Source organism: Berghia stephanieae, chromosome 9, assembly GCF_034508935.2.
Source record: "Berghia stephanieae isolate SIO BIC M18660-M18661 chromosome 9, UCSD_Bste_1.3, whole genome shotgun sequence".
In the NCBI taxonomy this organism is placed as follows: domain Eukaryota; kingdom Metazoa; phylum Mollusca; class Gastropoda; order Nudibranchia; family Aeolidiidae; genus Berghia; species Berghia stephanieae.
The window spans coordinates 47275857-47298596 of NC_088368.1; the positions used below are offsets into that span (position 1 = coordinate 47275857).

Consider the following 22740-nt stretch of genomic DNA (forward strand, 5'->3'; position numbering starts at 1 on the left):
CAAGTCTGCTACCTATCTGGTTCTAACCGTGTCTAGAGTGGGGCGTATCCCGGATTCGCACACTGTGATGGAGACCTTCAAGTGGACGGACCCTAAAGGAAGACCAGTGTCTCCGCCAGGCGGCTGGCAAGAGGACCTGCTCCACGGAGACGGGGAAGAGGGAGCTGAAATGGGAGGAGGAGGCGGAGGAGGAAGTGGAGGTGGTGCAGGAGGCGGAGGGAGAGGAGGAGGGGGAGGTGATGGAGGGTTGTATCTGGATGATGAAGGACGTATGAGGAGCGGAACCCTCATGTTGAAGGGAAGGGATGAGAGGAAGGTTGGTTGTTGCTTTATCAAAATCACGAAAAATATATTTTTATTAACTCCCTTTGCTACTTTTCAAAATTGGAAAAAAATAGATAAGAAAAATAAGCATGTACATAGTTTTATTCAACTATCAATAAATACATGCAAAAACTAAAAAAAAAACATTAGCTTTGATGCTATGGCTATGATTTGTCTCAGGAAAATGTAATAAATAGGCATGGGGTAAAAGTAACCCCGTGTTCAGGGGCGTGGCTACATTGGTAGATTTGGTGCGTGGCACCACATCCATCTTTTAAAAATGGATTACAACATTAGAAAACAAACCCCCAAAATCCAACCAAACAAACAAACAAACAAACAAACAAACATCAACTGAGAAATGTGACCGCTCGAATCTCAAATTAAAGAAAATTCAGGAGCAGGCACTGGTATAAGATAAAGATCTGATGAAGTGTGATTGAATGGTGCCAAACAAAGCAAGAAAGAAAAATACAAGAAAAAAATCATCCCAAAAAATCAGTCGAGGTCGACTGCGGATCGAACCTCAGACCTTCTGGTTACCGGTTATGGTAGCACATCTGGCCGGTAATCAGAAGGTCTGGGGTTCGATCCCCAGTCGAGGTAGACTGATTTTTTGGGATGTTTTTCTTTTCTTCTATTTTTCTTTCTTGCTTTGCCTAGCACTTTCCATAGCCATTCGTTCAGACTTGATCTGCTTGCATCTCGATGGAATAAATGTGACCCTCCGTCTCACAACGGTATTATGTCGGAACGAGCCATATGCTTAAAAGCCGAATTAAATATTAAACTGGTCAAAAATATAAATTGTTGGCATTAGCACCCTAAAATATGGTGTCCATTCTCCTCAATAAAACATACAAACTCAACACAAGTCTGATATTTCTGGCTATAAATTCAATTTTCAATATCCCGACTTAATACCGTTTTAAGGCGAAGGGTCACAAATACCTACAAGTATTGATGTGGAAAGGATTTTGTTTTCTTCAAATTATTAAACGAAGAATGATGAGATGCCAGTCAATAATATTTTTTTAATGAGCTTTTATATAGAGCAATATCCACTAAATGTGCTCAAAGCGCTTTACAAGGGGTCCCTAGTCAACAGCAACATTTAACATGTAGGACGGGACATGACGCCTGTAATGTTAGGCGATATTACAATTTTTCGGACAGAGACAACGCTGTTAACGGCCATGTACTCATGTACGATGAGAGAATGTGAGTAAAGAGCCTTTTCCAAGGACTCAACTATGCGCCGAGCGCGAGGCTCGAACCCAGGACCTTCCGATCCGAAAGCGAGTGTCATACCACTAGACCACATAGCCGCACATAAATTGAAGTTTTCATTCCATTACTTATTGGTATAGAAGTCTAGACATAAGGTTGAGTGTTTGATGAAAGTATAACGTTGTCAATTTAAAAAGTAATATTTTAATGAATGTATAATGTTTAAAAGGGCGTGTGTGATTTTGATAACGGTATAATATTGACAATTTTAAGAGTAAAATTTTAATGAATTATATGTTTAAAGGGCGTGTGTATTGCTTAATGATGTATAATGTTTAAAAGGGCTTGTGTTTTGATGACGTAATAATATTGACAATTTCAAAAGTAATATTTTAATGAATGTATAATGTATAAAAGGGCGTGTGTGATTTTGATAACGGTATAATATTGACAATTTAAAAAGTAATATTTTAATGAATGTATAATGTTTAAAAGGGCGTGTGTGATTTTGATGACGTAATAATGATGACAACAACGTCTTTCATTCTCCAGGTGAACGTGGTGGTGGAAAAGGGCCACGGTCTAGGTCTGATGGTCAGAGGGGGCCGGGAATACAACCTGGGCATTTACATCTCCGCCATTGACCCCTTCTCCACGGCGGCCAACGCTGGACTCAAGGTAAAGCGTAACAGGCCTCAGGTTTCCTTCTATACATGTTACGTGTTGCTGTTGATTTAGAGACCCCTTGTAAAGCGCTTTGAGCACATTTAGTGGATATTGCTTAATATAAAATCTCTTTAAAAAAAAAAGTCAAATATAAGTAGTTTTTCACAGCCATTAGGCCCATGGATCCGGACTTAAGCGTGAAACAGACAATAGCAATTGCTTGCTATCCTTTGGATAGGATCCTAATCTATCGCAAAGTACTTTTCGACAGATATAAGAGACCGAGCTACCCATTCACCGCTGGTGAAAAAAAATCTCGATTGTACCCAGGTTCGATCTCAATCCCCGTGATTGTAAAGCGAGTGCTCTACCAACTGAGCTATCTAGGTCCCCAGGATCCAATGTAACAACCTAGGCTATTAAATCTCATACCATCAAGATTGTTTTGAGAAACTCATGATTTACTCTTGAAGGGTACCTGAAGGATTTGGGGATAATTGTTGAGACATTTTCCATTTTCAAATGTCTTTTCCAGTACTGTGGCTATGTGGTCTAGTGGTATGATACTCGCTTTTAGATCGGAAGGTTCTGGGTTCGAGCCAGCTAGGCGCATAGTTGAGTCTTTGGAAAAGGCTGTTTACTCACATTCTCTCACCGTACTCAGGTGTAAAATGAGTACTTGGCCGTTAACAGCGAAAATAATTGTAATATCCCCTAACAGGCGTCATGTTTCATCCTACATGTTACATGTTAATGTTGGGCAGGGACCCTTCGTAAAGCGCTTTGAGCACTTTTAGTGGATATTGTGCTTTACAAAAGCTCGCTTTTTGGGGTTTAAAAATTATTTTTTTTTATTTTAGATCTAATCCTAAATTCTATTTTTAGATACGATAGTAATTCTGTGCTCGATGATATAAATTTGACATTGGCTATTCGGAGCAATGTTCATCACTAACCCTATTTTTTAAATATATAAAATGTGACCCTTTGCTTCAAAACGGTATTAAGTCGGGATGGCTAAGATATTGAAAATTGAATTTATAGCCAGAAATATCAGACTTGTGTCGAGTTTGTATGTTTTATTGAGGAGAATGGACACCATATTTTAGGGTGCTAATGCCAACAGTTTATATTTTTGACCAGTTTAACATTTAATTCGGCTTTTAAGCATATGGTTCGTTCCGACATAATACCGTTTTGAAACTGAGGGTCACATATTTTGGTTGAAAATGAAATTTGCCAGGTTGGAGATCAAATTCTGGATGTAAATGGGCGGAGCTTTCTTGACGTCACACATTCAGAGGCGGTGTCTCACTTGAAAAGTGGGCGTCACCTCATGATGACGGTCAAGGACGTTGGTAAAATTCCATTCGCCAAGACGACCATTGACGAAACGGGATGGGTTCAGAGTTCAAAGTTCAACACCTACGTCGACAGTGTGTCCAGCAGGTGAGGATGAAATGCATCAGGAGACTTTTCTTGTGACTATTTTACCTCTACGATATAAAATGTTTAAATTAGTATTTTTATAAACATTTGAATGAAAATAAATAATAAACTCCCTTTATTAATCCGAAAGGGGAAATTTGTCTTTAGGGTCTATTCCAAGGAAAGACTGGTATAACCCATGCGTCAGCCGCAGTGCAGCGCCGCAAAATGAGCTAAGGCGAGATGACATGCTCTTGGTCACACAACGAGGCGGGTAGTCGAACTCGGTACCTTTTGGGTTCGAACCAAAGACCGTACCGCTGAGCCACGCATTTCCTGGTTGGATTATTAAATAACAAAATGTGAAATTGAATGAAAGCTTCAATTTAATATACGAAAAGATATAATGGACGTTTCGGGTTTCCCCTTTATATAAAAAAACAGGATGAATGAAACGCCACAGACGAATTAGATAATGTGGTAGTGACGATATTGCATTTTTTTCGGCAGAGACAACGCTGTTAACGGTCAGGTACTCATTTTACGCCTGAGTACGATGAGAGAGTAATGTGAGTAAAGAGCCTTTTCTAAGGACTCAACAATGTGCCGAGCGAGACTCAAACCCAGGACCTTCCGATCTAAAAACGAGTGTCATACCACAGACCACATAGCCGCACAACTAAGTGGTTGTCACACCGTAGCCATCGTTTACATAATATAGCCTGACACTAGAACTCTCTAGGACTTACAGTTGACGTCATTTTAAAGGTTTGTGTAGCGCCAAGTGAGTTGTCGTTTGTAGAGCTCATGGAAACATGTGATTCCATTGGTTGAATTATAGAATACAACTCACGATTTGTTTTCTTTTGTGGCCAAAGATTTGTCTTTTGACTTCATTTCTTTGGTCCGTGTCAGCGTAGCCATCGTTATGTTATAGCCTGACACTGAAATCCAAAAGGACTGGCAGTTTGACGTCATTATTTGGTTCTTGCACCGCTTAGTGAGTTGTCGTTAGTAGAGCTCATAGAAACAAGTCATTTCATTGGTTGAACTATTGAATACAACTCACGATTTGTTTTCTTTTGTGGCAAAAGACTGGCATTTTGACGTCATTTTTTGGTCAGTGTCAGGCTATAAGTTTACGAAGGCCACGGTGTCAGGCCATAACTTTACGAAGGCCACGGTGTCAGGCTATACCTTTACGAAGGCCACGGTGTCAGGCCATAACTTTACGAAGGCCATCTATGGTCAAAACCTGGACATACAGATAACACTAACTCCAAAGCTCTTACCTTATTTATTCCTCAGGAGATCTACACCAGTCTCCTTATCGGACACTGACTTACAAAAGGTAAATAATTATTTTTTTAAATGAACCTTTATATAGCGCAATATCCTCTAACTGTGCTCAAAGCGCTTTTCAAGGGGTCCAACAGCAACATGTAATAATATGTAGAACGAAACATGACGCCTGTTAGGCGATATTACAATTGTTTGTCAAACAGAGGCAACGTTGTCAACGGCCAGGTACTCATTTTACACCTGAGTACAGTGAGAGAATGTGAGTAAATAGCCTTTTCCAATAGCTCGAACCGTGGACCTTCCGATCCGAAAGCGAGTGTCATACCACAAGACCACATAGTGGCATTAAAGATTCAAAGATTGAAATAGTCATACAGTGTACAATTCAAATATTCATACAGTGTACAATTCAAATAGTCATACAGTGTACAATTCAAATAGTCATACAGTGTACAATTCAAATAGTCATACAGTGTACAATTCAAATAGTCATACAGTGTACAATTCAAATAGTCATGCAGTGTACAATTCAAATAGTCATACAGTGTACAATTCTGTCAAAGGAAATCGACAAAAATCGATTTGACCGCTTCAAAAAAAATTGAAGAAGAAGAAAATTACAGAAATAGATCATCAATCACGGAATGTTTTGGGCTCAACTCCCTTCTTCAGAAATAACAAAAATAAACACTCAGGTCTTTGGTATTGCTTTATGCTTTCCATATTTATGAGTAATTCTCACTAATCTGTATAGATAGTATGCAGATGACGTCACTCAGGCCTTTGTTATTGTTTTTGCCATCCGCGTTTGTGAGTTGTTTTCACTAAACTGTATTAACCAGACTATAAAAGTTCATGGTTACACAGAGTTTGTGTGTTGGTCCGTTATACTTCCGGATGGCAATGTTGTGAACTTCTTAGCCAAGCGCATACTATCTATAAAGAAGACTATAGATAGTATGCGCTTGGCTAAGAAGCTCATAACATTGCCATCCGGAAGTATAACGGACCAAGACACAACACGGTGTGTATCCATGATCGTTTATAGTCTGGTTAATACAGTTCAGTGAGCATTACTCATAAACGCGGATGGCAAAAAACAATAACAAAGACATGAGTGACGTCATCTTCGAACTATCTATAAACGTTCAAGGTTACAGATTGAACGACGTTGACGTCACTCAGGTCTTGGTTATTTTTGTTTTTCGCCATCCATATTTATGAGAAATCCTCACTAAACTGTATTAACAAGAGGATAAACGTTCATGGTTACACAAAGTTTTGTGTTTTGATCCGTTATTTTTCCGGGTGGCAATGTTTTGAGTTTCTTAGCCAAGCGCACAGTATCTATAGATAGTATGCGCTTGGCCAAGGAGTTCACAACATTGCCATCCGGAAGTAAAACGGACCAACAAACAAAACTTTGTGTAACCATGATTGTTTATAGTCAGGTTAATACAGTTCAGTGAGAATTACTCATAAACGCGGATGGCAAAAAAAAAAATAACAAAGACCTGAGTGATGTCAACTTTGAACTATCTATAGATAGTATGCGCTTGGCTAAGAAGCTCACAAAATTGCCATCCGGAAGTATTATGGATTAACACACAAAACTCTGTGTAACCATGAAATTTTTCAGTCTGGTTAATACAGTTTAGTGAGAAATACTCATAAACGTGGATGGCAAAAACAATAACAAAGACCCGAGTGACGTCAACTTCGTTCTATCTATAACGTTAAGACATCGCGTTAAATCTGATTTGACATCAAAACTATTGATAATTTTCTTGAAAATACTAACGAAAGAGTGAAAATGGAGAGGCTTCCTATGGGAACAATAAAGACAATGGACGTTCCGGGTACAAACCCTTCGTCAGCACAACAATACACAAATTAACGTGTAAAACAAATAAAATAAAATGCAAAGTAACCTGTTATTAAAATTTTACATTTTTTTTCTTAAAATAACAAGTTATTTTGCATTTTATTTTATTTGTTTTCCATGTTAATTTGTGTATTGTTGTGCTGACGAAGGATTCGTACCCGAAACGTCCACAGTCTGTATTATTTCCATACGAAGCCTCTCCATATTGTTTTTCATTCTTTCGTAAGTATTTTCACGATCACAGGCTACAGGCAGCCTCTACCGTTTTCTACGTTTCCCTGTTGACCCATTTCATCATCATCTCCCAGCAGCAGAGAGGATTTTCCAAAGGCGCGGGCTCCCAACTGATGCGTTCCTCCACCATCCCGTCCGTCAGACAACAAAGGGAGCTCATCTATGACCAAGCCCGACTCCTGCTCAACGACCGGGAACAGATGACCTTGAACTACTACATCGGCGAATACGAGAAGAAGACGATCAATCTTCCAGGGTTTTCCCATGCCCTGTTTGAGATTTTGAATACGCCGGCCAAGGTAAATGTTTACGATGGTTGATGGCCAAGGTAGATGTTTACGATGGTTGATGGCCAAGGTAAATGTTTACGATGGTTGATGGCCAAGGTAAATGTTTACGATGGTTGATGGCCAAGGTAAATGTTTACGATGGTTGATGACCAAGGTAAATGTTTACGATGGTTGATGGCCAAGGTAAATGTCTATGATGGTTGATGGCCAAGGTAAATGTTTATGATGGTTGATGGCCAAGGTAAATGTTAATGATGGTTGATGGCTTTTTGTGGTTTTGGTTTTTGATTATATTTATTTCCCCCATAACAGACTAATCTTTTTTGTGTGTTTGTTTATATTTATTTCCTAAAACAGATAAATTTGATTGTTTTTGTTTATATTTATTTCACAAAACAGACTAATTTATTTGTTTTTAGATTATTCAAATTTAATTCTCCAGTCATTTTAAGTCAACTCTTGAATCACAAATTTAAATTTACATGCCTTGTGTCCCTTATCTTATCTCTCGGGGCTTTTTTGAATTAACCTGTAGATTATTTGACCAATCAAACCATGGAATTCGTGACACACCTTCACGCCTACTCGGACAAACATAATTGGTTGTGTATAAACAATAACGTGAATAAATTCGACTTTTCTCTGATCATTGTTATTGTTTTTATACAGTCAAATGGGAGACTAGTTATCACACGATTTTCACCATCATATTATAAACGTTGTAGTTCATACAAGTAGGTTTTATTCAGTAAGTGGTAGAACCGTGGGTATTTTACTTAGACACATACCGTCGATAGTTAAACATGTGTAGTTTGCTAAGTCAACCAATCGCTGTCATTGTTTACATTATGACGTCTGTCCGAAAGGCGTGGCTATCTAATCCATATTATGGACCATAAAGATCTATTATTATTATTATTATTATTATTATTATTATTATTATTATTATTATTATTATTATTATTATTATTATTATTATTATTACTATTATTATTACTATTATTATAATTAATTGGATTCAATAGTCTGATGTCACGTCCGCCCAGGACCAGCAACTTGGTTCTCAACAAGGAAAATCGGTACATTTTATTCTTCATGCTGGCTAGAACTGTCTGTGTAGGAAAAACAATTGGTAATATTGACTAACAGGCGCCATGTCTCGTTCTGCGTGTTAAGTGTTGTTGTTAGTCAATGACCATTGGTAAAGCGCTTTGAGCACGTATTTAATGGATAATGGCCATAAGAAAATAGCTCATCATCAATCTCATCATAAGATAAGATAAGATAAGATAATATAGGCTAAGATAAGAAAAGAAGAACTTTATTTATCCACTTCTGGAAATTGACATTGGGCATTGCCATAGACTAAAGAATTTCTGAAAATAATTAAGCAGAAAAGTAATAAGAAAGAAATACAATACAATAAAAATTCAAATAATAAATATTCCCTTTATTCATCCCAAAGGGGAAATTTGTCCCAAGGGAAGACTGGAATAACCCAGGCGTCAGCTGCAGTGCAGCGCCGCAAATTGAGCGAGGGCGAGGTGACGACTTGCTCAAGGCCACACATCGCAGAGGCGAGTGATCGAACTCGGTACCTTTCGGGTATGAAGCAAAGACCATACCGATGAGCCACGCTGACCCATGACAGAAACTTAAACCAATAAAAAGCTTTAAAAAACTAAACATTTATAAAAATCATATCTATATTATTACACTTACACAGATGACGCTGTTATCGGAGTTGAGAACGGCCATCCAACCAAAAGACCTCAATGAATTTGATCAAATCGTGCTGGAGAAGGAACTTCAAACGTCCCTGGTAAGTAATCCTAAATATTCAGGAGAAGGAACTACAAACGTCCCTGGTAAGTAATCCTAAATATTCAGGAGAAGGAACTACAAACGTCCCTGATAAGTAATCATAAATATTCAGGAGAAGGAACTACAAACGCCCTGGTAAGTACTCCTAAACATTCAAGAGAAGGAACTACAAAGGTCCCTGGTAAGTACTCCTAAACGTTCAGGAGAAGGAACTACAAACGTCCCTGGTAAAGTACTCCTAAATATTCAGAAGGAACTACAAACGTCCCTGGTAAGTAATCCTAAATATTTAGAAGGAACTACAAACGTCACTGGTAAGTAATCCTAAACATTCTGGAGAAGGAACTACAAACGTCCCTGGTGAGTACAGTACTCCTAAACGTTCTGGAGAAGAAACTACAAACGTCCCTGGTAAGTACTCCAAATCGTTCAGGAGAAGGAACTACAAACGTCCCTGGTAAGTAATCCTAAACATTCTGGAGAAGGAACTACAAACATCCCTGGTAAAGTACTCCTAAACATTCTGGAGAAGGAACTACAAACATCCCTGGTAAAGTACTCCAGATCGTTCAGGAGAAGGAACTACACAGGTCCCTGAAAAGTACTCCAAATCGTTCTAGAGAAGGAACTACAACCATCCCTGGTAAGTACTCCTAAACATTCGGGAGAAGGAACTACAAACGTCCATAGTAAAGTATACCTAAACATTCAGGAGAAGGAACTACAAACGTCCCTGCTAAGTACTCCTAAATATTCAGAAGGAACTACAAACGTCCCTAGTAAGTAATCCTAAACGTTTTGGAGAAGGAACTACAAACGTCCCTGGTGAGTACAGTACTCTTAAACGTTCTGGAGAAGAAACTACAAACGTCCCTGGTAAGTACTCCAAATCGTTCAGGAGAAGGAACTACAAATGTCCCTGGTAAAGTACACCTAAACATTCAGGAGAAGAAACTACAAACGTCCCTGATAAGTAATCCTAAACATTATGGAGAAGGAACTACAAACATCCCTGGTAAAGTACTCCTAAACGTTCAGGAGAAGGAACTACAAACATCCCTGGTAAGTAGTCCTAAACATTCTGGAGAAGGAACTACAAACGTCCCTGGTAAGTAGTCCTAAACATTCTGGAGAAGGAACTACAAACGTCCCTGGTAAGTATTCCTAAACATTCTGGAGAAGGAACTACAAACGTCCCTGGTAAGTAGTCCTAAACATTCTGGAGAAGGAACTACAAACGTCCCTGGTAAGTACTCCTAAATGTTCAGGAGAAGGAACTATAAAGGTCCCTAGTAAAGTACTCCTAAATGTTCAGGAGAAGGAACTATAAAGGTCCCTAGTAAAGTACTCCTAAACATTCTGGAGAATGAACTACAAAGGTCCCTGGTAAGCATTCCAAATCGCTGGGTGGGGTTCCTGACCTCCAGTAGTGGGCAGGGATGCACTTACTGTGTCTTCTATCCCTCTATATCGGTTTTCCAAAATGCGTTCTGTCTTCGTCTTGGAATAAGATTACTTGGTTTTGTCTAAAACTTTCAGCTTCCGACTAATCATGTCATGCACTGGCACATATTATATGATTTGTAAACATTTGAGTGTGTTCCTCTTAGTGGAGACCTGTGCTTGTGTCTGGATGAGACTTTTAGGTGATCTCAAACTAAGTACATTGATAGTGTGCTCTTGGAATCTACATCTGTTTCCTATTTGAACCAATTCCACTTTGTCTTCCTTTTCTTTGGAGCTTTAATTGTAATTCTAGAACTTTTTACTTCCTTTTCTTCCTTTTTACTGGCGCTGATATGACCTTAATGAGTATCAAGCGCCGCAAAACCCTTAAAACAAAAACAAACGAGCATTCCAAATCGCTCACGTTCACGTTGGCTTGATGAATACAAGCTATGAAAAACCGTATATGAAGCAGTGCAAGACAAAGCAGAGAGTAAAGTACAAGAAAAGTCGTACTAAAATATTACCCGGTCTTTACTGGGGATCGAAGCTCAGACCTGAATATCTCAGAAGGTTTAAGGTTCAATTCCCAGTCCAGGCATGTTACGGGATGGTTTTTCTTGAATTTTTCTTTCCGCTTTTTTTTTCTAGTACTGTTTTATCGACACCTATTGTGGGACTATGTGGTCTAGCGGTTTGGCACTCTCCTTCGGATCAAAAGGTCCTTGGGTCGAGTCTCACTAGGCGCGTGGTTGAGTCCTTGGAAAATACTATTTGCTCAAATTCCCTAACCGTACTCAGGTTTAAAATGAGTACCTGGCCGTTAACAGCGGTGTCTCTGTCGGAAAATAAATTGTATTATCGTCTACAAGTCGTCAAATCTCTGTTCTACATGTTACGTGTTGTTGGTGGTCAGAGACCTTTTGTAAAGCGCTTTGGGCACGTTTAGTGGATATTGCGCTATATAAAAGCCCAAGCTTGTTTGTTTGTTTTTTCAAGTTGTGACTTTTAGCATTCAAATTACTTCGACATGATATGTTACCCTTCACCTCAAAACGGTATTAAGTCGGGATGGCTAAGACATTGAAAATTGAATTTATAGCCAGACATATCAGACTTGTGTTGAGTTTGTATGTTTTATTGAGGAGAATGGATACCATATTTTAGGGTGCTAATGCCAACAATTTATATTTTTGACCAGTTTAACATTTAATTCGGTTTTAAGCATGTGGTTCGTTCCGATATAATACCGTTTTGAGACGATGAGTCACATATTGTTCAGAATACGTTGGTGATAGGGGGCCGCGAGGCTCAGCGGTACGGTCTATGATCCGTACCGGAAAGGTACCGAGTTCGACTACGAGCGTCGTTGTGTGGCATTGGGCAAGTCACCTCGCCCTAGCTCACTTTGTGGTTCTGCACTGCGGCTGACGCCTGAGTTATTCCAGTCTTCCCTTGGGATAGGCCCTACAGATAAATTTCCCCATGTTGATGTTTCAGACTGAGGCACGAGGGATGCTAGCCCCCGACGTCCTGTCCATGGGATCGTTTGACAGTCATGACGCAACCACGAGACGGAAGGCCAAAAGAACCATGTTTTCACAGCAGGTATTGTTGGAATGTCACGTGATTTGTGTTTGTTGTCATACACTTTTGGCGTACCCTGATAATAAAAACATAAATTGAAAATTTTGGCCATTTGGTCCTTCAAGTTATAATATCGCTCGAATAAAATAACCTTCATCTTGTCAAAGACGCTTAAATTTGGGCGAAATTGGATTCACTAGTCTGATGTCACGTCGCCCAGCAACGGCGGCCATCGTGGTTCTAAACAAAGAAAATCATTACTTTTTATTCTTCATGCTGGCTAGAACTTTTCATATGTCTTGTGATCAGAATGTGTAAAAGTCAAAACATGATCAGATTTATAATGGTTTTTTTTCCCTTTGGATACGCTTTTATGCTCGTCGGAGAAATATTTCATAAGAGCGTCCGCCATTGTTCCGATAGTTTAGAGCCAGTTACTAAGTTACCATGCGTCATTACGAGGGAAGTGACGTTACGACTGTTGAAGCGTATTAAAGCCATTCACTCCACCAGTGGCGTGACGTGCTTACAATGTAAGGTGGGACCAGAATCGGAAGAAAATGTCTTAAAACAAACTAAATTTGTAAATATGAAAAATATTTTTTATTTTAATTAAAGAAAAGACTTACTCAAATAAGTAAGAGGCGGTGTATACCATTTCTCAGTTGATGTTTGTTTGTTTGTTTGGTTGTTTTGGTTTTTTTTTTGGGGGGGGGGGGTTTGTTTTTTAATGCTGTAATCCATTTTTAAGAGATGGAGTGGTGCCAGGCACCAAATCTACCAATGTAGCCACGCCCCTGGTCACTCCATTTCGTGGTATTTTCACGACCCCAGGCTTCAGGCAGACCGCAGCGCTCTATACTTTTCCTGTCATTAACTTTCGGCCTTCCGCCACGGCCCCATTTTATACCGTCGCCTAGGCATTTCATGGAGGAATATTATGGGCAGCGACATCTTTAGACTATTTCTTGACGATGCTGTGAGCAGACAAGTACTACTAGTAGACGACGGTCTGATGTCAACAGGAATCACACATGCTGTCACAGTGAGACACTACTGGGGGGCAGGGAGGTACTTACCGTATTTTCTATCCACTTATAGCAGTTTTCCAATTTGCTTTCTGTCTTTGTCTTGGTATGAGGTTGCTTGGTTTTGTCCTGACCCTGGCCAGAGTCCTTGGCTGGGAGGGAAACAGTCAAATGCATAGTTATTGTTTTGGGAGGTGATATTTTTTTCCTTGTAAATCATCTCTCTGTTATGTATTATTATGTTTGTTATTTTTAATGTATAATGTAAGCATTTGAGTGTATTCCTCTTTGTTGGATTTTGTGCTTGTGTCCGGATGAGACTTATAGGTGATCTCAAACTAAGTACATTGGTGGTATGCTCTTGGAATCTACATCTGATCCCTATTTGTTCCTAGTTCCCCTTTTGTCTTACTTTTTCTTGGATGCTTTAATTGTAATTCTAGAACTTTTTACTATCCCATTTTCTTCCTTTTTACTGGCGCTGATATGACCTTAATGTGTTGCAAGCGCCGTAAAACCCATAAAAACAAAAACACAAGCATTATAACCTACTGGGGGCAGCGTGGCTCAGCGGTACGGTCTTTGCTTCGTACCCCTAAGATACCGAGTTCAAATACCTGCTGCACTGCGGCGCTCAATGTGCGGCGCTGAACTGCGGCTAATGCCTGGGTTATTTCAGTTTTCCCTTGGAATAGACTCAAGAGACAAATTTCCCCTATGGGATGAATAAAGGGAATTTCATTTATTTTATTTAATTTATACCGTCGCCTGGGCATTCCATGAAGGAATTTAGATAATCCGTCAAACAAGATATTTTCTGATGTCAACTCCAATCAGCTACGTTGTCCAGAGAGTGATCAAATATTGGGGGTTAAAAGTCTGACCCAAGGATAAAAAAGGAAAGTGCCTGAAGCAGTGCAAAGAAAGCTTAACTTTTTAAAAAATAAAATAAAGTAAAATTTTTAAAAAACTCAAGCCCGAATGTCGTTGTCCTCCCGTACAGGTCCAAGCCCCTGATCTCCCAACAAGGATGGACCGGTTGGATTTTGGAGAGGAAAGGGAGAGCTCACCCATCAACTATAAACTGGTAAATTATCACTACTATTTTGTACAGATAGAATGAACTTGACGTCACTCAGGTCTTTGTTATTGTTTTTTGCCATCCAAGTTTATGAGTAGTACTGATTACACGGTATTCTCCAGACCATAAACGTTCATGGATACACACAGTTTTGTGTGTTGGTCCGTTATACTTCCAGATGGCAATGTTATGAGCTTCTTAGCCAAGCGCATACTATCTATAGGATTCAATAGTCTGATGTCACGTCCGCCCAGCAACCAGCAACTTGGTTCTAAACAAAGAAAATCAGTACCTTTTGTTATTCATGCTGGCTAGAACTTTTTTACATGTCATGTGATCAGAATGTTTAAAAGTCAAAACATGATCAGATTTAAAATGTTTTTCTCCGCTGGATACACTTTTATGCTCGTCGGAGAAGTATTTCATAAGGGCGTCCGCCATTGTTCATATAGTTTAGAACCAGTTACTAAGTTACTATGCGTCATTATAAGGGGAGTGACGTCACGACTCCTGAAACCTATTGATGCTATAAGTGCTGTTCGCTTGGCTAAGAAACTCACAACATTGCCATCCGGAAGTACACCGAACCAACACACAAAACTATGTTTAACCTTGAACGTTTATAGTCCAATTAATACAGTTTAGTGAGTATTAATCATAAACGTGGATGGCAAAAATCAATAACAAAGACTTGATTGACGTCAACTTCTTTCTATCTATATCTAATATGATTTACAAGGAATGGTGAACATTGCGCTATATATAAAACCTCTAATTTTTTTCTAGATTTTTCAAAACAATGACACGGAAAACAAAACAAAAAACCAGACTTATTCATCTAAGTGTGATTCAAATATTTAAAATTAAAATGTCATTCCATATCATTGGTATCAGCATGGCGTTCTCAGTTTGAATCAGTTCTCCGATCAACTGGACTTCGTGTGTGTGTGTGTGTGTGTCTGTGTGTGTGTGTGTTTGTGTGTGTGTGTTGTATGTGCTGTATGTGCTGTGTGTGCTGTATGTGCTGTGTGTGCTGTATGTGCTGTGTGTACTGTATGTGTTTCTTTTTCTTATCATTTTTTTTTTCAATATTTATAAAACCTCTATTTTTTCTAGACAATGACACAGAAAACGAAAAAAAAAATCCCAAAAAAAAACAACACACACTTAAGTGTGATTCACATGTTTAAAATAAAAATGTCATTCCAGTTGGAATCTTCCAAACGGCTGAGCAGATCAACTCCCTCGCTGTCCAACATGTCACCTTTGACCCGGTCTCACTTCCGGCCTAGGCGGGGTGACAGATCGGGGTCAAGTTCAAGGCCGGATACCCCACCGAGCTCCGCCTACCAGCTGATGGCACAGAGGAAGTCGTTGAACCAACAGGAAGCAGCGAACGACGATGACGCCACTGTTTTCAGGAACTTAAATTCAAGGGTGACTACTGTTCTCTTATTTCCAAAATTACACGTGTGTTCGTTTGTTTTGTTTTGTTTGTTTTTCTGGTTTTTTTTTTTTTTTTTTTTTTTTTTTTTTTTTTTTTTTTTGGGGGGGGGGGTTTGGTGCGTACGTTTGTTTTAGTGCGACTATGTCTTTGTGGTCTATTTGCCTTTGGATAGGAAGGTCCAGGGTTCGAGTCCCGCTCTAATCGGCGCATAGTTGAGTCCTTGGAAATATCTCTTTACTCACATTCTCTCATCCTATTCAGATTTAAATGGTCTCTGTCCAAAAAAAAATAAAAATAATTGTAATATCGCCTAACAGGCGCCATGTCTCGTCCTACATGTTACGTGTTGCTGTTGGCTTTGGGACCCTCTGTAAAAAGCTTTGAGCATGAATAGTGGATTTTGCGCTATATAAATGAGTAAGGGGTTTTTGTCGGGTTTTTTTTTTTTTGTTTTATAAATTTATCTAACACCATTACCTAACTTCATTTTTTTTTTGTAATTGTTTTTAGTTCAACCGGAAATGCCTGTGAGCAATTTCGATTGGAACAAGGCGCTATATGAATTCATTTTGATAAAAAGGTTATAGGTAATGTGTCGTACAGATGCTGGGCGCTTGGTTACGAAACTCACAACGTTGCCATCCGGAAATATAATGGACCAACACACTTAACTGTGTGTAACCTTGAACGTTTATTATAGTCTAGTCAATACAGTTTAGTGAGAATTAGTCATAAACATGGATGGCAAAATAAAAGAAACAATAATAAAGACCTGAGTGACGTCAACTTTGTTCTTTCTATAAATATGCTGCGTGTCTTGGTAAAATACTCACAACAGCTCTATATTACGTATCAACACAAAAGACTATGTGTAACTTTGAACGTTTATAGTCTGATAAAAAGATTAAAGCGGGAACTCTCTCCTTACCAGCCATTTTCAGGATTTTCCCCTAACCTTCACCACACCCAATAACTAACACAAGATATATTTGTTATCACTCTAACACAATATCAGAAAAGTTCTTGCCATAAATAATTTCTTTATCAAAACATTACTCTACAACACACTGTGTTCATTTTCTTTATATTTTATGATGTACACGAGAAATTTGAATAAGAAAAATGTTGGTTGTATCGTAACGAATGTGACGATTTTCCTGTAGTTGGTATGGAGAGGGTTAAAATGTTGGTTGTGTCGTAACGAATGTGACGATTTTCCTGTAGTTGGTACGGAGAGGGTTAAAATGTTGGTTGTATCGTAACGAATGTGACGATTTTCCTGTAGTTGGTACGGAAGGGTTAAAATGTTGGTTGTATCGTAACGAATGTGACGATTTTCCTGTAGTTGGTATGGAGAGGGTTAAAATGTTGGTTGTGTCGTAACGAATGTGACGATTTTCCTGTAGTTGGTACGGAGAGGGTTAAAATGTTGGTTTTATCGTAACGAATGTGACGATTTTCCTGTAGTTGGTACGGAGAGGGTTAAAAATCTGTAACCTTAAACGTTTATAGTCTGATTAATACATTAAAGCGAGAACTAATCACTAAAATGTCTGTCTAAAAACGATAACAGACAGCTCAGGGGCGTCCACTTTGTTCTATCCTATCAAAATCTTTTTGTTCCATGTTTTTAGTGTTGGATGACACTCGCTCTCGGATCGGAAGGTCCTGGGTTCGAGATTCGCTCGGCGCATAGTTGAGTCCTTGGAAAAAGCTCTTTACTCACATTCTCTCACCGTACTCATGTGTAAAAGGGGTGCCTGGCCGTTAATAACGTTGTCTATATCCGAAAAAAAATTTGTAATATCGCCTAACAGGCGTCATGTCCCGTCCATTTGTTTTTTTTTATTATTATACTTTGTGTTGTTCATTCATGAGTCAGATTTAATCCCTTTATCATTATCTCCACGTCCCGTCCTACATGTCAAATGTTACTGTTGGACAGGGACCCCTTGTAAAGCGTTTTGAGCACGTTTAGTGGGTATTTCTCTATATAAAAGCTCTTTCTTTCTTTATTTTTTTTTTTTTTAACTCAAAGGCTGAAGACCCAAGCGATGACAGCGGCGTCGACATCAACCAAGCTGGCCACAGTAGCGACAACAACAACCACCAAAACAACCTGGCACATTCCCACCGTAATGTAACTTCCTCCGTGGATGCCACGAGTCGTAGACCGGGTTTTTTACACGTGCGACCCAAAATTTATCAGGTAAATAAATAAATAAATAAATAAATTAATTAATTAATTAATTAAAATAAATTCCCTTTATTCTTCCCTAAGATGAATTTTTTCTTTAGGGTCTATTCCAAGGGAAGACTGGAATAACCCAGGCGTCAGCCGCAGTGCAGCGCCGCAAATTGAGCTAAGGCTAGGTGGTGACTTGCTCAAGGCCACACAACGCGGCGGGTAGTCGAACTCGGTACCTTTCAGGTACGAAGCAAAGACCGTACCGCTGAGCCACGCTTCCCCTACTTACACCAAGGCCACACAACGCGGCGGGTAGTCGAACTCGGTACCTTTTGGGTACGAAGCAAAGACCGTACCGCTGAGCCACGCAGTTCCATAAATTGATCTTTTATATAGAACAATAACCACTAAACGTGCTCAAAGCGATTAACAAAGGGTCTCAGGACAACAGCAACATTTAACATATAGGACGGGACATGACGCCTGTTAGGCGATATTACAACAACAAAATTCGGACAGAGACAACGCTGTTACGCCCAGCGGTACTCATTTTACACCTGAGTACGGTGAGAGAATGTGAGTAAATAATAGCCTTCTCCAAGGACTATCTATGCGCCGAGCGAGGCTCGAACCCAGGACCTTCCGATCCGAAAGCGAGTTTCTTACCACTAGACCACATAGCCACACAAAATAAAATTGGAAATGAAACAGAAAAGTCCTTCAGTGCCATGAGGCGTTTGGAGCCGTAGTTTCTTTAGTGTGAAACAGACAATAGCAACTGGTGATTACCCTTTGGATAGGACGCTAGTCTATCGTAAAATACTTTCCGCCAGATCTATCAGACCCAGCCAGCTACCCAATCACTGATGGGTGGACATAAGTTGGGATAAAAGAATCTCGACTGCACACGGGATCGAACTTGGTCCCTCTACGTGTGAAGGGAGTGCTCTACCAACTGAGCTATCTGAACCCCCGAAATATAAAAAAATAAAAAAAATAACGGTATTGTCTTAATTTGAAGTGAAGTGTAATCTTTTTCCAGAAATTGCTTGAATCCAATAGTTTTTGTCAAGATATAAACCTCTTTGTGTTCATGTGGCTATGTGATTATTTATGAAATGACGACACTCACTCGCTTTCGGATCGGAAGGTCCTGGGTTCGAACCTCGTTAGGCGCATAGTTGAATCCTTAGAAAAGGCTTTTTCCTCACATTCTCTCACCGGACTCAGGTGTAAAATGAGTGCCTGGTCGTTAATAGCGTTGTCTCTGTCAGAATAAAAATGATGTAATGTGACCTAAATATGGCGTCATGTCTCGTTCTATACATGTTACGTGTTGCTGTTGGTCATGGACCCCTTTGTAAAGCGCTTGAGCACATTTAGTAGATATTGCGCTATATAGAAGCTCTAGTATTTAAAAAATAAAAATAAAAAAAAAAACTAGTAATAAGAGGAATAAAACAAACGTTCATTTTAAAGCCTTGATTTGTGTAGGGTGGGTACAGTACATTCAGGGGCAATAACTGCATCGTGAATTCAACTGTCTAGATGACGCCATGGCTGAAGTTCTACAACGGGAAAGATTTTGTATTTATAGGACACTGTACGGTAATCAATAGACTTGTGACGTAGACAAGGAATCGCTTATTTGACTATCTATCTATCTATCTATCTATCTATCTATCTATCTATCTATCTATCTATCTATCTATCGTCTGTCTGTCTGTCTGTCTATCTATCTATCTATCTATCTATCTATCTATCTATCTATCATCCATCTATCTATCTATCTATCTATCTGTCTGTCTGTCTGTCTGTCTATCTATCTATCTATCTATCTATCTATCTATCTATCATCTATCTATCTATCTATCTATCTATCTATCTATCTATCTATCTATCTATCTATCTATCTATCTATCTATCTATCTATCCATCTATCATCTATCTATCTATCTATCTGTCTATCTGTCTGTCTTCTGTCTGTCTGTCTGTCTGTCTATCTATCATCTATCTATATATCTATCTATCTATCTATCTATCTATCTGTCTGTCTGTCTGTCTATCTATCTATCTATTTATCTATCTATTTATCTATTTCCTCTCTCTCTCTCTCTCTCTCTCTCTCTCTCCTCCCCTCTCTCTCTCTCTCTATATATATATATATATATAGATATATATATATAGCTATGCTTTATTTTAGTCATTTTAAAAAAGATGTTGCACGATTAATGAATAGAACAGCCCCAGAAAGAATAAAGAAAAATAACAGCCTTAAACCAAAATTTCGAACACAGCAATCAATTGTTTTACTATTTCTGCTGTTTGCTGAGGAAGGGTTTTGAATCTGAGAAAGGGTTTTGATGCCGATACTTTCAGTGCAAAGTATACATTTTTTTTCTTTTTAAAAGTTGTTTTTTTATATGGTATTATAATTAAATAGTTCAATGAATATTGACAATGCTTAACGCTTTCTCCTTCCAGGGAAGCTACGCCAAGAATCTGTCCTCTCCCCAAAAGAAGATTCTTAGTCATCTTCAAAGACGAGATGGGCAGGAAGTGGTTGGTGCAGGTGGTGACAAAATGGGTCAAAGGGAATTGGGAACGAACAGATGGTACACCTCCTCTCCTTCGTCCGCGAGTAGCAGGCAGGCAGCAGCTGAGCGTGTCAGACACGTTGCTCAGGTCCACCGTCACCCGGAGGATTTTGGTCGTCGTAGGTACGAAGATGACGATGATGATGATGATGATAATAATGACGATGATGACAGTTATCAAAACATCTCGTTTGAAAATTTACCAGAAAAGGGAAATAATCTACCTCGTTCTAACCTTATTGGAAGCAGTCGGTCAAGGTCATTACAAAGACATCGCCAGAAATTAGAAGATGCTAGCTTGCCAAGGTCAAGGTCGCGCTCTAGAGCTCGATCTAGCGATCCCACTATTTCTAGAAGGAGTCAGAGTAGAGGGAGGAACGACAGCAAAGAAAATCATCGGGATATTCCCCATGACAACGATAAAAAAGGAGGATTGAAGCATAAACTGAAGATGTCGAGTTCTGAAAGAAATTTGTTCGGATCAAACAAACGTTCTTCTACCAATAAATACGAAGTACAACATCCACATAATGATAGTGGTAGAACTGGAAGAGAGGAAAGATCTTCATATCCCTTACACGTCGGGGATGATCGGAATGCAGGGCGTGTCCAGGAACACTTTGATGTCGACACATCCTCTACCTCAACCGTCGTGAACTCTGTGAGATCCCAGAGCACGCTCACCATAAACGGACAGCCTTTGTCTCCAGCCTCTTCGACTTCAAATCGTAACAAAGTGAACATCGACAAAAATAGTAACAACAACCATAACAACAACAACAACAACAACAACAACAACAACAACAACAACAACAACAAGAGCAGTAGTAAAGGCAGTAAGATTCTCGAGTTATTCACGAGAAAAGGAAGTGAAAGTCAAAAACGTAACAGTGATAACAACAATTCGGACATCGACAAATCCTTATCAAGAATGAGCCATGACCTTGACATTGGAGGTAACAAGAGGGTTGCCTTGTTGTCGCCACCCGTTTCCTTCTCGCCAACAACGTCCAAACGTCTCCAGTCTTTGACTACATCCCAGCCCTCACGTCACAGCAAAGGCCCGCTCAAACCACCACGATCCCCAAAAATCACCAGATCTCCAAACGTCCAGCGAAGACGCCCGAGAGCGGAAGAAGTTTTCTCGTCAAATCCGGAAATGACGCAACAATCAAACGGCATGTCGTCATATCCGGAATCATCTTTAGAAAGTAGTCCGCGAGGTGATTACAATCACCGTGACAACCTGCGATATAGTTTTGACAGCAGCAATTATAATTATCTCCAACATTCTAACACAGTAAACATCGGCAGGAAACACGACAAAGTGAGAAATTCATTGTCTGTAAAAACTCTAGGACGAGCCAATCAAAGGTCACCTGACTCGAGATCGTCCAATCAAAACGAAGCCTTGCAGAGGTCGTCCGTGCCTCTCATTCGAATCAACTCCAAGTCGTTGCCAAAAGTAGAGGCCGCCACTCTCAGGAGCTCCATCAAAAACCAGAACTCTCCTTCAATGGAGAACACGAACAACGATGTCTATGCAGTCCCCTTCAAAAACGTCGAAGACAGGTAAGCGTTGATTACAACCGACGTGCACTTGTTTTTCAGGTCCGATAACCCAATTTATTATGGGCTCAATGTTGAAAAAATGAAACAGTATATTATTGCTCATTACAACAATGTTAAACTCGGCCCATACTTGCGTTCGGACGTCAGACCTGTATTTATGTGCACGTCGGTTAAAAACTCAATCTAAGATAATCATATTTCTCTGCCATATTCTGAAAAAAAAAACATGTATTTTAAATTTTGACCAAAAAACTCGTCCTTTTAATTTCGATCGATTAAAATTAAAATGAGCTTTTATATAGCGCAATATCCACTAAACATGCTCAAAGCGCTTTACAAGGGGTCTCTGACTAACAGCAACGCGTAATATGTAGGACGGGACATGGCGCCTGTTAGGTGATATTTTGATTTTTTTTTCTGACAGAGACATCGCTGTTGACGACTAGGTACTCATTGTAAAATCTAGCACGGTAAGACAATGAAAATAAGAGCCTTTTCCAAGGGCTCAACTATGCGCCGCTTAAAACGGAACTCGAACCTAGGACGTTCTGATGGGAAAACGAGTGTCAAACGACTAGACCACATTGCCTTACAAAACTTCCATCATGCCA

At 39.4% G+C, this 22740-nt stretch overlaps 1 protein-coding gene across 1 annotated transcript; it reads left to right on the forward strand.

The window, feature by feature from the left end:
- LOC144980359 (uncharacterized) lies at positions 1-22151 on the forward strand. Its single transcript, XM_078928057.1, has 11 exons — positions 1-316; positions 2107-2232; positions 3464-3669; positions 4957-4999; positions 7147-7368; positions 9086-9181; positions 12130-12237; positions 14248-14331; positions 15535-15762; positions 17811-17981; positions 20445-22151. Exons 1-11 carry the CDS (start codon positions 68-70, stop codon positions 22131-22133), a joined length of 3222 nt encoding a protein of 1073 aa, XP_078784183.1. The 5' UTR covers positions 1-67; the 3' UTR covers positions 22134-22151.
- Positions 22152-22740: the final 589 nt, after the last annotated feature.